Raw genomic sequence first — 17,353 nt, 5'->3', positions numbered from 1 at the left:
TGACACAAACCAAAGAGGGGGATGTGGATAAAATGTGTGATTGAAATGGGAATTCACTGAAAGCCTGCATTCTCAAAGATGTGACTCTCCTGTACATTTACTGTATCCTCTTAGAAAATGGCTGGGTATTTGTACCACTGGTAGCTGGCTGACTGATTATTCTTTAGAGAAACTGACTTCCAAAGGAAAGACTTCAAGCACCTGATATTTGACCATCTCCAGGGAAAAGATTAGTTCATTGTTCCATTGGCACATTCAAGCCCACCAATCGAGAAACTTGTCATAAACATAGATTTTATAATCAACTTTGAACACCTCTCTATTAAATGTGAATAATTAAGGACCACAAAGGATTTGAAGAAGATATCCAACACAGAAGAAAAGCACCTAAATAAACAGAAAAAAAAGAAAGTTGGATAAATAATTTAGGAGACAAGACTTTTTGAAACAAAGTAAGTTATTTTATTAGAGATAGAAGATAATGAACCTATTAAAAAACATTCTGATAAATATTAAGTGAATGAGAAAGATGGTGATATTATGTATATCTGTGTTTCTTTATAGTGATGTAGGGAGCTAGAAGGAGCTTTGCTTCTACGTTTACCAGGAAAACACTGGCCAAACTACAAAACAATTGTTCTTGAACCCATTGGAGAACTGAGGTCATTGAACAATGAAGCAGTTTTAAATCTAGGGAAAAGCTGGGCATGGTGGTGCATACCTATAATTCCAGTGCTCTGGGAAGCTGAGGCAGGAAGAACACAAGTTCTAGTCCAGCTTGAGCAGCTTAGTGACTTAATAAAACTCCATCTCAAAATAAAAAATAAAACAGGGCTGGGGATATAGCTCAGTGTGAATGTCCTGGGTTCAGTCCCAGTACTGAAAAAGAAAGTACTGAATAAATTGTGGAATGATGAATGAACACAACTACCTTGAATAATCACAATAGTATTTAACACTAGACTAGATAAAGCAGAGATAAGAGTCAGCAAGTGTACAGATAGGTCACTGGAAGTAATTCAGAGAAGCAAAATGAAAAAGCAGTGGAAAAGAATGAGGGAGGCATAAATGCATTATATAGTTCAATTGAGCAGATGTCTGTCCATCTGTCTGTCTATCTATGGGCACCTAAGGAGAAGAAAGAGAAAAGAACCAGAAAGCTTACTTTAAAAATGACTGAAAACTTCACAAATCAGGACAAGGAAGTAGACGTCCAGACTCAAGAAGCTCAAAGCACACAAAGGAGGATAACTTAAAAATCCAGATCAACACATTAAAACAAATTGTGATATATCAAAGACAGAATTTTGTAAGAATCAAAAGAAAACCAAGTTGTTTCATATAATGGAAGCTCTGTATTATCAATGGAATTTTCCACAGAAACTGCAGACCAGAATGGATTGGGATGGGTCTGCCTTATTTTTAGATGGCATTCAGCAATAGCATTACCATGGTTTTGATCACACCTCATACAGACATGAAATAGGACTTCTAGAACTACTTCAGAAAGTGGTAAGAATGATAGGATAAGTGTCTTCCAAGTGAGAAGAGTATTTTGAGACGAATTAAGGGTAATGTGTCTTATTATAATAATTTTTTAACAATTTTAAACATTTACCAGATATCTCTCGGTCATACCATGTATATTAATGGATACATCATGTGAATGAATGTGAATTAAACATCAATAACAAGGTGTAAGGAAATTAGAGTTTTTGTGTGTTATTGAACTTAAATTATTAGCTGAAAACAGACTTTTCCACCTATAAACTATTTTATGTAAATACCAAGGTAACCACACATACAAGAAATACTTACTAAAGCAATACCCCCCAAAAAAGTCAAAGCATAAAAATACAAAAAGAATCAACAGAACACAAAGAAGGGAGCAAGAGAGTAAAAGATGAAGGAATGGGACCAATAGAAAACAACTAAGAAAATAGTAATGGTAAATCCTTCCCTAGCAATAATTACAGTAAATATAAATGAATTAAACTCCCCAACCAAGGGACATACACTGGCTAAATAAAATAAGACTTAATTTATACTGATTATCTGAAACTCATTTTACTTTACTTAGTTTTGAATTTGTTCATCTTTATGGTGTGTATTATGGTAATTCAATACATGTATAATGTGTATTAGTCCAATCAGGTTAATAAGCATTTTCATCTCTTCAACCATTACTCATTTTTTTTTGTTTTGATTTTTTTGAGACAGGTCTCAGTAAGTAACGCAGGCTGGCCTTGACCTTGCTTATGTAACTTGAGCTTGCCTCAAGGTGATCCTCATGGTGATCCTCCTGCCTCAGCCCCTGGATTGCTGGGATTACAGGCATGTGCCACCATGCCCAGCTGACTGTTATTCATTTTTATGTGATGGGAATTTTGAACTCTTTTACTAATTTTGAAATATATCATAAGTGGTTTTGCACAATAGTTACCCTACTATGCTAAAGAAGAAACTCACTATAGATTTAAGGACATACATATCCTGAAAGTAAAGGGATGAAAAAAAAAGATTATCCATGCGAATTATAATCCAAAGAGAGCAAGCAGACTATAATTACATCAGACAGGCAAAATTGACTTTGAGTTATAGGGCTGGGGATATAGCTTAGTGGCATAAGCACCTGACTGGCAAGTGTAAGGTCCTGAGTTTGATTCCCAGTACCAAAAAAAAAAAAAAAAAAAAATGGACTTTGAGTCCAAACTTTCTCAGGAGAGAACGAAGGACATTTTATAATAAAATGGTCAATCTATGAGGAAGATGTAACATTGATAAAGGCATCAAATACCAGATTAATTAATATACTAAAGAAATGTAGAACTGAAAAGGGAATTATACAGTAGGGTAATATAGTAGGAGCCTTTAATACCCTACTTTAAATAATGGGCAGAAAACCCAGACAGGCATTCAGTATGGAAATAGGGCTTGTAGACCAACTGGACCTAATAGACAGAGAATTTTCTATTCAGCAGAAACAATACACACTGTTCTTCAGCACACAAACATCTTTCTCCAGGATACTTCACAAATGTCACAAGTCTTCACAAATTTAGGAATATTGAAATCATACCAAATATCTTTTCTGACTACAGTGGAATGAAACTGGAAATGAGTTATTAGAAGGAAACCTTGAAAATTCATAAGTATGTTGAAATTAAAACAGTCTTGAACAACTGTTGGGTTGAAGAAGAAATCAGACAGAAAATTAGAAAATACTTTAAGACAAAGCCAAAACTACAGTATGCCAATGCAGTGAAAGTACTAAGAGGGATCTTCACTGATACTGATAAAGCTGTACATTAAAAAGAGAAAAAAGGTCTTAAATATAAAATCTAATTCTGTATTTGAAGGAACTAAAAATGGAAAATTAAACCCAAATTTAGAAGGAAGGAAATAACAAATATAAAGGCAGAAATAAATAAAAAATAATAGAAAAGAATGAAACTAACACTTGGTATTTTGAAAAGAATTGACAAATCCTTAGCTAGACTAGGAAAAAAAAACCCCAAGACTCAGTCTTTGAGCCAGTAAGATGGAAGGGTAGCCACCTCTCTACTCTTATCTTTATCAGGCTTTGTAACTGAGATGAGAAATTAACCAAGCAAGCCATTAAAATGGAAGAGTCTGCTTAGTTATTTTGGACACCCAAAAGTGAGTAATCGCCCCAAGTGAGTGGCCTCATAAATCTCTGGAGAATTGCTGGGCTTTAGATCAAAATAAGGCCCCAGAGTCAAAAGCATCTGTAGGCTCTTGGGGGATTATCACAAGGCCAAACATCTCAAGACGTGAGTCTGACTCTTCCCACATTGCTAGGGTAGATATACTGGCTATAGAGGTAGCATTGGACCTAGAGTAGAAGATGATGCCATTGTTAATTACATGTTATGCTGTGATGTTGTGGGGAGGCTTGATAATTTTACTGTTACTTAAAGTGGAAATTTCAAAAATTTGTGTTGTCTTAGTTTAAAATCTGTCCTTTGATATTAGTTGTACATATATTTGGTTAATATTAGTTGTACATATTTTTGGGTGATATTAGTTGTACATATTTTTGGGTATGATAATGAATGTCAGTTTTTACTTTATCCTTTTCTGTGGTGGAAGAGTATAAAATGACTTCAATGAAAAAGTTCAAATAAAACAAAGGTAATTTAGTGGGAAAAGGAACATAAGTTCCTCTAATGTTCTTTATAAATGTTGTTGAATAACTTGATATTCATATGCATGAATTATAAACCTCAGTGCACATATCACAGCTTTACAATAATTAACTCAAAATGGAACATAGACAAATGTAAAACTACATAACTTCTACTACAAAACACTGCAGAATATATGTATGATCTTTTATGACAACGGACATGATTCACAAAGATAAAAATTAGCAAATTTGACTGCCAAAATGAAAAAAATTTCCTCTGTAAAAGACTGTTGGGAGTGAGAAGATAAACCATAAACTAAGAGAAAATATTCACAATTTACATATCCAGTAATCCCAGTGTATTCAGAATACAGTATATTAAGGACACTCACTTAAACAAGAGAGCCTAATTTTTAAAAGAGACAAAAGATCTGAATAGACTTCACCAAATAAGCATATGAAGATATGCTCAACATCATTATTTCTAAAAGAAATGAAAACTTTTAAGTTTTTTTATTGCTGCTGTGGATATAATTACCACAAATTTAGTAGCTTAAAACAACTATGTCAACAATTTTGATAGGTCGGAAGATTGGGTAGAGCATGACTTTGGTGGTGCATTGAATCTTCGCAGGGGTGCAGTCAAGGTGTTGGCAGGGTTATATTCCTCTCTGGAAGCTCTAGGCTTAATTCAGTTGATAGAGATTTCGTTTCCATATGGCTGTAATATGGAGGGCCAGCCTGGGGTTATTCTTAGCATCAAAATGCCACTTGTATTCTAGGCTTATCAGTACTTTCATCTTCAAAGCCAAGAGTTGAGTCCTGCGTGGAGGTTGAGTCTTTCCATATTTCAGAACACTCAAATTTTCCTTTATGCCACATCTCTAACTTCAGCCAAGAAAGGTGCTCTATCCCAAGGAATTGTGTGGTTAGATTGGGGCCACCTGGGTTATCCAGGATAGTTCTCCTCTCCCTATTTTTTTTTTTTTTTCAGCACTGGTGTTTGAACACAGGACCTTCATACTGAGCTACAGCCCTAATTCCCCTTTTAAAGTTTTTAAAAATTTATTTTGAGACAAGGTGAGTGGATGTCAGTGAATAGTCCTTTTCTGTCTGGGAAACAGCAAGAAGAAGGTGCCCGCAGATTAGAAGAAAAACAAGAGAGGCAAAGTTATGGGATCAGGGGGCTTCCGCTTCTCGGATCGATGCCCCGATTACCAATTTCTATAACCTTTTATTGAGAAAGAACAAAAGCAGCAACAGGGCAAATGGGAGGAATAATTAACAGGACTAACAAAGACAATACAACAATTATCACAGGAATGAAATGACTTAGTTAGCCATCATGTTATCATTCCTTGGGACATATCTCTGTAAAGCATCTAGTGTTGTCCCCGCAGCTTCCCACAGGAACAAAGGTCCTGCTATCTTTTCCTTTTATACTAATGCTTCTGCTAGACTTTCTCCAGAATCAAACAATCATATGGTTTGGTCAGGCTCAAAGTCCCAAGTAGGTAATACATTGAAATGTAAACTAAAGAATGCCCTTCTCCACAAGTGGATGAAGTGTGGTACCTCCATAAAGTGGAATATGTACTACTCAGTGATTAAAAGATGCAAACTATTGACTAATGCAAAACCATAAATAAATTTTAAATGTATTTTGTTAAGTGAATGAAGCCAGAATGAAAACCTACATATTGTATTATACCATTCAAGTGACACCCTGACAAAGAAAAAACTTAGGGACAAAAACTTGTCAGTGGCTGACAGGGATTGGGTATGAGGAAAGCATGACTACAAAGGAGAAGTACCTTAGAAATTCGAGGGTGATGGAACTATTATGTATGGTACCATGATGATAGGTACATGACATTTCATTTGTCAGAAGCATAAAACTGTACAAAACAAAGATTGAATTTTGCTGCATGCAAATTTTAAAGAATTCAACCATACTACAAGTAGATAGAATTCCCAAGTGGAATAATGTGACAAATTAACAAATGTATGGCATAATCTTACTGAAAGAGGTAGAAAGCAAATGAACTGGCTTCAGTAACTTGTTACCCAGTGTTTTGTTTTTTTTTTTTCCAATAGAAGGATTTTATCTGCATGTCTAAACTATTTCAAAAGGTTTTAGGAGGGGCTGGGGATGTAGCTCAGTGGCACAGCACCTGCCCAGCAAGCGCAAGGTCATGAGTTCGATTCCTGGTACCAGAAGAAAAACACACAAAAAAAAACCCAAAAAACAAAAGGTTTTAGTAATAGCCTCATCTTGTTTCTGTAGCTAGCAGTTCTTACTCATCTGTTTACTGAATTGTTCCTTTATCGAGGCCATATTCTCTATAAAAATTCTGATATGTTTGTTTTTAACTGTTTGGATTTTCTAAATGAAAGTAGCAATTTGATTGAAATACATTATTTCCTTCAGTAATTAATCCACTTTTTTGAGGGTCAGATACCAAATACAGAATTCCTGGCCTCATCCAACCTTATTGAGTATATTTTTCATCTAAGAAATTTTGGATTTCAGGAGACTCACCCTTCTGAATAACTCTTGCTGGTGAAATGTACATAGCAAGACCTCATCTTGTAAAAGGAGGCCAGTATCACAACCTTGAACATGTTCAGTACATGAGTATAGATATTGGAAACCACGGCCAGTTCTTTTCTTTTCTCACCCCATGCACTATTTGATAGCTTGGACTCTGTCTCTGTTATTTTTTTTCTTTTCCTTTCCAAGTAGACTGAGTTCTCCATTGATGTCTGGTTGAAGTGCCTCCACTGAATTCTTCGGGGGCCTCTCACAGTAACTTTGTGTACCTCCATAGTGATGTCACCGTTTTCTAGAATGTTGACAGTCTGATTACTAGCAAAAGTCCTCATTTGAGTAATAGATGCAGCCTGTAAAACTGTGGTTTAACCAGGTGCTGTAAGGTTAAAAATGAAAATAATAGCCAGGTGTGGTGGCGCACACCTGTAATCCCAGCACTCAGGAGGCTGAGGCAGGAGGATTGTTGTGAGTTTAAGGCCAGCCTAGGCTATATAAAGTGAGCTCAGCACTAGCCTGAACTGCATAGCAAGATCGTGTCTCAAAAAGCCAAAAAAAAAAAAAAAAGAAGAAAAGAAAAGAAAAGAAAATAACGATACACAAACATCTAGTCTAGTTAGTAAAAAGAAGGATTTAACCTTCTTACCATCAGAACTTTTTTTTTTTTTTTTTGAGACAGGGTCTCACTGTGTAGTTCAGGCAGGGCTTGAATTTTGTATGTAGCCCAGGCTGTTCTCAAACTTGCAGTGATCCTCCTGCATCAGGTTCCCAAATGCTGGGTTTACAGGTGTTTGTCAACATGCTCAACTACCATCAGAACTCCTGATAAGACAGTACTAACAGTACCTTTTGTTGCTTCCCTGAAATATAATTATTTTACCATTTTTGGTTAAATTCCCACTTAATTTTTTAAATGTTCTAAAACACTAAAGGTAGTGTTTGTCAGTTTCATAAGTTTCTTAGGAATCTGTTTTCATGAAGCTATATATATATTCCCCGACAGAGCTATTAATAAATTCCTGGACCATCTCCAGTGTGTCTACTCCTATTCCTATCTACCCCATGCTTAAGCTCCATATGATCATAATAGTTAGTCATCCTTACACTTACTAACACCTCTGTGTTATGAATATTTTAGGCCTTTTTGCTATAGGTCACATTTACCTTGTGGGTGCAGTTTTTTGAAACCACAAGATAAGCCTGTCCTAATGACTTTCTACTCTTTCAGATCTGTCTCCTCGGACTTTGGCCCTTCCTAAAAAGAAGAGGAAATGGCTGAATCCCAGGTAAATATTAAATTGTGTCTTTGTTCTTTTATTAATGCAAATTAAGGGGACTGTACTAGTTCATACAGCAAATTAGAAAGGGCTGTATACATAAAACTTTTTCAGAGGAAGTAGAGTTAAAAGATTAAAACTAGAGAAGAGTTGAAATGTGATTATTTTACAAAATATGTTCATTTAGAGAGATTAAAGTTGGGCTTCAAATTTGAATTTCATTTCTATAAAGTAAATCAGAGCAGAAGGTCAATGAAAACATTACAGTGTGGCTTCTTATAGTTGATAAACTGGCTTTTTTGGTTGTTATTGTTAGTCTGTTTTGATCAAAGATTAAAACAAAGAATTAGGTTAAAATAGCCCCGCATTAGAAAAAATGCAAATGAACACTGAGAGAAAAAGAAAGGAACTACAGTATTTCATGTAGTAGAATACTACATAACAATCAGAAGAACATATAGTTGCTACATGCAGCAACATGGGTAGATCTTGTCAATATAGAGAAAAGCCAGAAACAACAACAAAAAAATGGTTCCATTTATATGAAAACAAAAAACTGGCAGAACTGATCTGTGTTATGAGAAAAGTCATAGTAGTGTATTTATGCGGGGAGGGGTGCAGCATACTGGGAAAAGCATGAGGTAACCTGGAGTGTTGAAAACGTTCAATATTTTGATTTTAAAAGTAGCTAATAGACCAGACATGGGGTATATGTCTGTAATTCCAGCACTTGGGAAGCTGAGGCAGGAGGATCACTGTGAATTCGAGGCTAACGTGGGCTACAGTTTGAGTTCAAGGCCAGCCTAAATTGCATAGTGGAACCCTCTCTCAACAACAAAAACGAAAAAGTAGCTAGTAATTGTATAAAAATACATCTGGTTGTCCCTGTAGGGTTAGTGTATTGTACATTATTCTATGCATGCCATGAAACAATTGAAAAAGAGAAAACTAGACTGTCTGAAGAAAGAGGTTGGATGTGTCTTTCAGATGATCCTATGTCATTATCTTTTTCTGTGGGCTTTTGCTATGGATCAAGCTACAATTTAAAGTAATCATTCCTGGTAAACACTAGACTATGAACAAGGAGTGTGTTTTACATTGCTTGCTGCCTTATCACCAGTCCCTAGAACAGTGCCTAGTACAGATTTTTTTCTTTGAATATTTGTAGTTTTAATGAATTGTGTCCACAGTTCCTTATTTCTTTATTAAGCCTTAGAATAATGTTGTATCTCCTCCTCAAGGGTCATTCTTTTTCTCCAGAACTTAACCCTTTTTTGGGAACTTTTTCTTTCATATTTTATTCTACACTTTTAGCTACTGAACATATCTCACTTTACTGCTTTTTCATTATAGTTTGCTATCCTGAAATAAAGTTCTGATCAAAATATGTGGTGAATGTTTAAATTTTAAAAAATTGTTACAGTACAGACATATTGCCACTAATCCCCTCAAAATACTCCCCTTCATTTGGAACACACTTTTCCCATTGTTCTTGCTACTTTCTGAAGCAGTTCTGGAAGTCCTCTTTCGTGAATGTCTTTACAAGGTATAATAAAATATATAGTGAATGCTGCTGCCATACACCATGCAATGAAAAAGAAGGCTCATAAAAACATTATGTTGCTCTCATCCACCTTATTTATCAGATCTAGTACCCTGCAATTTCTGGCTCTTCCCAAAGTCAAAATGATTATGAAAGGTAAGTGTTTTGAATCAATTCAGGACATTGAGGCAGCCATGATAGCACAACTAAAGATAATCACCAAAGAGGACTTCCAGAATTGTCTCAAAAAGTGGTAAGAGTGGTGGGATAAGTGTATTTGAAACGATGGAGAATAGTTTGAGGGTGATTAGTGGCAGTGTACCTTTTATTGTAATTTTAAAAAGCAAGCAAACTAAGTATTCACTGTCGTTTTTGAACATATCTTATATACCCTTCTATGACCGTGTATTCCTATGTACCAGCTTTTCTGTATCTCTCTTTTGCCTAGGCACACTCAGCTAATTTCCAAAGTGAACACACTTGTGTAAAAAGCACAAGCACTGTCAACCAACAACAAATGCGGGAGGGGCTGTGGGGGAAAAGGAACCCTTCTCCACTGTTGGTGGCAATGTAGACTGATACAACTGCTTTGGAAATCAGTCTGGAGATTCCTCAAAAAATTAAGATTAGAGGTCCCATTTAACCCAACCATTCTCCTTCTGGGTATTTTCCCAGAAGAATTACAAATATCATACCACAGTGATATATGTGCACCCATGTTCATAGCAGCACAATTTGTCGTAGCAAAATTTTGGAAACAACTCAAATGCCCATCACCTGAGGAGTGGATAAGAAAAACATGGTATTTTTATATAATGGAATAGTACTTAGTTATAAAGAAAGATAAACTCGAGGCTTTTATAGGTAAATGGATTCAACTAGAGACCATACTCATAAGTGAAATAAACCAAACACGCATATGTAAACACCATATTGTCTCCATAGTGTAAGTACCTGAAAAAGTAAATAAAACTGAAAGGTACAATACATATTGTGAAAGGGAAAGAAACTGCTTAATAGGAAAGAACAACTGGATGAAGGAAAGAGGAAAACAAAGAAGGAAGGGAAATAAATAAATAAATATATATATATGTATATATATACACACACATATACGATAGCTAAGATAATTGTACTACTAATTTCTGTTTTATTGAAAGGAACAGTTAATGTTTAATTGTTTGATCAGTCTTGCATACCTATATCTGGTAATCTGAGCAACTACTTTCAAGATACAATAAGTAATACAACAACTATTGTCGATTTCCTATCATCTTGTTCTGAAATTCTGTATCATTTTTATAGTTTTTGTGTTGTTTTGTTTTTGTCTTTGTTTTTATTATTTTGTTTTTGTTCTTTTCTCTTTAAAATAAAAAAAAGTGCAAGCACTAGATCAAGGAGTGGAATTCTACCCTAGCTTCCTAGAAGACCTCTATTGCACTTCGTAGTTTACCCCTATCCCAAAGGGAACAATTGTTCAACTTTCATCACCACAGCTTATTTCTGCCAGTCTTTTATTTTTGTATAATTTATGTACCTGTATCTAGCTTCTTTTGTTTAATATTACTTTTGTCAAATTCATCCATGTTCAATTGCTACGTGTAGTTTTATTTCAGTTAATCTCTTTGCTATATATTGTCTCACTATGTGATTAAACTAGATTTTATTTATTCATATTACTGTTGATGGGCATTTAGTTTTTCTTTGGAGGAAATTATAAATATTGTTACTGTGAGCTTTCATGTAGATGTCCTTTTTGCACACACATACACATTATTTTGGATATATACCAGAAGATGCATGGCTGGGCCATAGGTTATGCATAAGGTCAGTTTTTATTAAAAACAGTTTCCAAAGTCATAATCCAAAATCATATTCTTAATAGGGCCTGAAAGTTCCCTGTCACTCCAAAATAACTATCTTGGATGTATTTTCTGTGTTTACCTTTTAACATAGTATGAATTCATAAGTAATAAAAGAAATTCAGCTAAATTTGAGTGAGTAAAAATTGTATTTTATAATATAATCACCATGAATAAACTAGCAAAACTTGTCAATCACATGGTATGTATAGAAGACCCAATAAAATATTTAAGTATATATTTATAAATCAGCAATTAGAATAAAATCCAATAGAGAATATGAAAAAAAATTTAATTAAAAAGAGAATGACTTAAAAAGTCATAATTATATAGACATCTAAGTTTTTAAAAGTTTTTCATGCATTATATAATTCTCATAAGTCTGAAAAGTTAATACTTTTATTATTTCCTTTTTTCATAAAAAGGTTAAAAAGCAGAAAAATTTAAGAAACTTGCTGGAGGTTGTAGGTAAAGATTGTACTGGAACCAGGATTTAGTTCAAGCAGTATGACTGTAGAGCCAGTGTTATCATCCACTACCCTCTGCTAATGTAGCTGTACTTGTGATTAATAAAATTCAAATAAGATTTTGAAAGTTGTCAGATTAGTCTAGTTTTTACAAGTCTACTCTCATATCTCAGATCTGGTCGCTGGTTAACATTCCTGTGGTTCTCACAGCCCAGATCACATCATCTCTTATCTGGAGCAACAGTGATAACTTTCTGCTAATATCCCTGCATACACTCCTGACCATCTATAGTTCATTTTCCCTAAAACAACCAAAGTGATCACTTAAAACTTAAGACATCTACTTCCCTGTACTATGAAGTTAATAGCAGAAATTGCTAGATCTCAGATGGGTATGGTGGCACATTGCCTATAATCCCAGCACTTAGGAGGCTGAGGCAGAAAGATCACTGTTAGTTTGAGGCCAGCCTAGGCTACGTAGCAAAACCCTGTCTCAGAGAGACGGACAGACACAGAGAGATAGAGACAGAGAGACTGAGCACGCGCTAGATATCATATTAATTCTCATAAACCTAATAGAGAACTGGTAATATTTCCTGGATATAGTGAACCACCAGAGTTAAAATACAGCCTGTCCAATACATGAAAAAAATGTTGAACATCCCTGGCCATTCAAGAAATGCAAATTGAAACAACACTGAGATTCCATCTCAGTTCAGAAAGAATGGCTATCATCAACAAATCAATAACAAATGCTTGCAAGGCTACACGGAGAAAGGGAGTCTTTATTCATAATTAGTGGGGGTATAAGCTGGTATAGCCACTATGGAAATCAGTGTGGAGAGTCCTCAAAAAACTAAAAATTCTGTTTGACCCAGCTCTTTCCCTTTTAGGTATTTTCCCAAAAGAGTTAAAGACATCATACCACAGTAATGTGTACATACCCATATTTATATCAGCACAATTCATAATACCTAAATCTTGGAAGCAGTCTCTCTGTCCATCAACAGATGAATAGATAAAAAAAATGGTATTCATACACAGTGGAGCATTACTCTGTCATAAAGAAGGATAAACTTGAGTCATTTGTAGGAAAATGGTTGCATATTAAGACCATAATATTAACTAAAGTAAATCAGACACACAAGCTTAAATATTGCATGGTTTCTCTTGTATAAGAAACTCAATATGTAAATGAAGTGCAAAATAAAAGACAGAGCATAGGAAAAAGAGAGAGAGGAAAAAGTTATTTTAATCCACTGTAATCCCAGTACTCAGGAGGCTGAGACAGTAGGATTGCCATGAGTTCAAGACCAGCCTGGTGTACATAGCAAGACCCTGTCTTAAGAAAAAAGTTACTGTAATCCAGCATGGACAATGTATCTAAAAGTGTTGTTTGATTTAGTGTAATTGTCTTATGTGTTTTATGTGTTTTTGACCTATTAGTCTGGGCATTAATTACTGTGTATGATAATTAACTTTATAAGGATTTAGAAATAAATGAATCTGATGCTGGCCAAAGGGGGCAGAGTAGAGAGGAAGGGGAACAAAAGAATTGAGATGTGTTATGTACATGTATCAATTCCTCACAATGAATGTGATCATTATATACTGTAGACATATCTAGTATTTTTTAAAATACAGCCTGGATTTGAGGTTGTAAATTAATATATGATAATCAAAAAAACAGAATTTATCAGAATATCCAGGGTTCTTTTGGATAATTGTCTGAGTTGTTCCCTTTCGTATTTTCTTTTTTCACCTTGATAATCACTTTCACTTTTGGAAGATAACTTTCTTAGAAGATTTCTTGTTGATAGTTTTGGTTGTTTTCTTTCAACACAGACTCTATTGTTTCATTGCTGTTTGGCCACCACTGAGCTGTTAATTTATTGTGCTTCTCTTGAAGATAATTGTTTTTTCTCTTGATGCTTTCACAATTTTATCTTTAACCTTCGACTATGATGTGTCTAAGTATTCACCTCACTGTGTATTATCTCCCTTGGAGTTTGTGGAGCTCCTTGAATGTGTGTATTGGTGCTTTTCATCAAATTTTGGAAATTTTCAGATATTATTTCAGCATTTTTTCATTCTTTTCTCTTCTTTAAAACTTACTAATTTAACATTTAAATCATGCATATGTGGATTCTCTTATTGTGGTCTCACATTTTCTTAGTCTGTATTCCTTTTTTTCATGCTTTTTGCTTTCTCTTCAGGTTACATAATTTTTAGTATTATGCTATAGTAGATATTAATCTATCTTTTTTGTTGGTTCTTTCTTCTGCCAGCTCAGATCGTCATGCAGCTATGAGAAGATCTCAGTTAGGTCAACAAGTTGTTGTTGACCAAACCTTTCCTTTTAGACAAAGACCATATCAGGTAGAAATAGTATGGATGCTAATAGTCCTCACCATGCTCAGTCTGGCTGGGAGCAGTACTTCAGTTTACTCAATAGCAGAACCAAAACTGGAGCAGCTGGAGCCTGTTTGCCAATAGTGCTACTCACAGAGCAGTAGACAGGGACCCGAGCAGCCTCAGAGGTGGCTCATGGCAGGAGCATTTTTGTCTGTTGGTATTATAGTTGACTACCTGTGTTAGAAATCCCAGATAACATTGCTTGAACAGGTTGAAGTTTTATTTGTTTCTCATTGAAGTTTAAGTTTCTTTCCAGAGTCAGGGAACCAGATTCCTTTTATTTCATTGCTCTGCCATGCTCACTATTTGCTCTCTACTTCATCCCAAAGGACTATTATTTGCCCTAGCATCATATTTACTTACCACACTATGAGGAGAAGGAAGTCAGGGGAAATGATATAACTCGTCCCTTTAATCTCACTTACCAGTAGCTGTATGCAATACAGCTCTATCGAAATTTGTCAAATAAAGATAACTATTTCAGTAGCTGTGTGCCTGGCCCAAAATTGGGAAAACAGGAAAAATAGGTGCTAGAGTAGAAGAATAACAGTGCGTGCTATAGTACTTTACTGTTTGGGATTTCCTCTCATTGTTTCTTTGTTTTAAGATCAATGTTAGTTTAGTGTTTCCCTTTAAAATATTTTATTGCAGTTTGAAATTTTTCAACCACAAATTCATACCACTTTTTTTTGGTACTGGGAATTAGTATTTTTTATTTTTTGAGCCATGGTCTTGCTATGTAGTTCAGGCTGGCCTTGAACTCACTATGTATCGCAGCTGCCCTCAAACTTGCAGTGATCCTCCTGCCTTGGACTCCTGAGAGCTGGGATTACATGCCTCGCTGATAGCACTTTTAATGTCAGTTTTAATAGTTTTAAAAAAAATTTTAGGTGTGTACTTTTCTTCATTCAAGTTATTAAATATTTGCCAAATTCATCATTTAACCATTTTGGAAATGTGGAGATTTATGCATATAAGAGTTAGATTTCTCATTTTAAGATTATTTTTGCTTTCATATTTTCTAAATTTATGAATTTAGCAAATCAATAATTACTTCAAATTTATTTTAATGATTCCTCTTTGTATTCTCTCACTTTTGAGTGTAGTGCTGTTAGTTTTGTTTTAATCTATAATGTTGAATTTAATAACTTATTTACTAGTTTAATGTCTGACTTTCTGAGGTAAATGCAGCTTCCTAAGGAAAAGTCTGGTACAAAGATAGTATCAGCAAAAATGCATTTTATAGCTGGATGTGGTGGCACACACCTGCAATCCTGGCATCCTAGGAGGCCTAAGCAGGAGGATCACAAATTTGAGCCCTGCATGAGGAATTTAGTGACTTAACGAGACCTTTTCTCAAAAAATAAAAAGGGATAGGGATGTAGCTCAGTGTGAAGGCCCTGGGTTCAACCCCCAGTACTGTATAGAAAAAAAAAAAAAATCTATGTACTCAAGTCCTTCACTGTGACTGAAATCATTATAACATTATTTCAGCTTTCCATGCCATTTTTTTTCTCCTTTGCCCTGACCAAGTCCTTTAGTCAATCTTATTTTGACCCCTTCTCCCAGGTAAGGGAAATTCCTCAAACACTCTAGATTTTAGGGTTTTGTTTTCTCCCTGATACTTTACTTTTGGTTTCAAATGCCATGATTTTCAGCAGAAAGCATTCAAGTTACGCCTTTCCATCACTGCCAACTTTCTCTAAACCATTGATGTTAGTGGATGTTCCTGCTCGTAGAGTCTTAAGAGGTCCTAGAGTAAATATCTAGAAATATTAGTTATGAATAGCTATTGGGGATTTCCTCCTAGCTCACTACATTTATAGTTTGTCAGCATGCTTTGAGATGGATGACATGGGATTGAATAGAAGTATGTTGTTTCAGGAAACAGTGACATTCAAAGATGTGGCTATTGACTTCACCCAGGAGGAATGGAAGCAATTGGATCCTGCTCAGAGGAACCTGTACCGGAATGTGATGTTAGAAAACTATAACAACTTAATCACAGTGGGTAAGACTATATAATGCAAATTTTAGAAATAAAGCATCCCCTAATGTTTCTGAAATATACAGAACTTTTATTATTATTTTTTGTACCAGGAATTGAACTCAGGACCTTGTGCTTGCCAGCCAGACACTTGTGCCCCTGAGCTATATCCCTGGCCCTTATACAGAATTTTAAATATTATTATGATTATTATTATTATTTTTGGTATTGGGAATCGAACTCATGACCTCAGGCTTGCCAGGCAAGCACATATGCCGCTGAGCTACATCCCCGTTCCAGAACTTTTAAATATTAGAATGAGCTTGACCTTGAGATGCCATGGCTCATGTGACCATGATTTGTTATAGTTGTCAAGGCAGAAAGTCATCCTTTATGTTTCAACAGGCAGGATTTCCAGAAGCCACATTTTTTTTTTGTCCTACAGAAAGCCTTGTTTCCCTGGGACAGCCTTAATTCCTAGGTTCTTTATTCCTGGTAAATATGCTCAAACCCATGTCATTTCCCTTTGTTAGGCCATCCATTTACTAAACCAGATGTGATTTTCAAGTTGGAGCAAGAAGAAGACCCATGGGTGGTAGAAGAAGAAGTATTAAGGAGACACTGTCCAGGTAAATTGAAGGGTGAGGAGGGAGCAGGACCCTATTAATGCTTAATCACTGAATGGTTGACCCATTGAAAATGTTCCCCAAAGGCATTTTCCTAATGCCTATAGATTTTTGAAGTAACATTTGGTGTGATCTCTTTATAAAAATAAGATAATCATTTTTTAGTACTATTCTTAACTTCTTGTCTCAGAATCTAGAGATTTTATTGGGCTTCATACCTAGAAGTTAGATATTACCTTTTCCTAATGAATTTTCAACATTATTTCACTAAACATTCTATTATGAGCATCCTTATTCTCTCTGTCCACCCTTTTAATAGGATTCTTTTCTTTTGCACATAGACATTCATGAATTTGAAGTTCAAATAAACCTGCTGACATTATAGTCCTTTACTTTTTACCTTCCTTTCTTCTTTCTATTCTAAATGCCTTAGCATCATAGTCACACTTTGCACCGTATTTTTTTTTTTTTTTTT

General features: G+C 35.1%; 2 protein-coding genes across 2 annotated transcripts in view; one reads left to right on the top strand and one right to left on the bottom strand.

Annotated features, from left to right (window-relative positions):
• The window catches only part of LOC102029951 (zinc finger protein 850), a 277,918-nt gene that overhangs the window by 251,204 nt on the left and 9,361 nt on the right, over positions 1-17,353 (top strand).
• On the bottom strand, positions 4,725-7,077 carry LOC102007211 (60S ribosomal protein L9-like). The gene is made up of 2 exons (XM_005399914.1): positions 6,693-7,077; positions 4,725-4,972 (listed from the first exon to the last, which is right to left on the bottom strand). Exons 1-2 carry the CDS (start codon positions 7,034-7,036, stop codon positions 4,837-4,839), a joined length of 480 nt encoding a protein of 159 aa, XP_005399971.1. The 5' UTR covers positions 7,037-7,077; the 3' UTR covers positions 4,725-4,836.

The sequence above is a fragment of the Chinchilla lanigera genome, unplaced genomic scaffold (assembly GCF_000276665.1).
Source record: "Chinchilla lanigera isolate Chin_1 unplaced genomic scaffold, ChiLan1.0 scaffold00067, whole genome shotgun sequence".
In the NCBI taxonomy this organism is placed as follows: Eukaryota; Metazoa; Chordata; class Mammalia; order Rodentia; family Chinchillidae; genus Chinchilla; species Chinchilla lanigera.
Note: the sequence above shows the minus strand (reverse complement) of the source record. Positions and strands in the feature narration are given on the sequence as shown.

Coding starts and splice junctions, on each gene's coding strand:
- LOC102007211 (XM_005399914.1), bottom strand. CDS start 7,036: ATGAGGACTTTTGCTAGTAATCAGACTGTCAACATTCTAGAAAACGGT. Junction 4,973..6,692: donor AGCAAGAGTTATTCAGAAGG/GTGAGTCTCCTG, acceptor ACCTCCACGCAG/GACTCAACTCTTGGCTTTGA.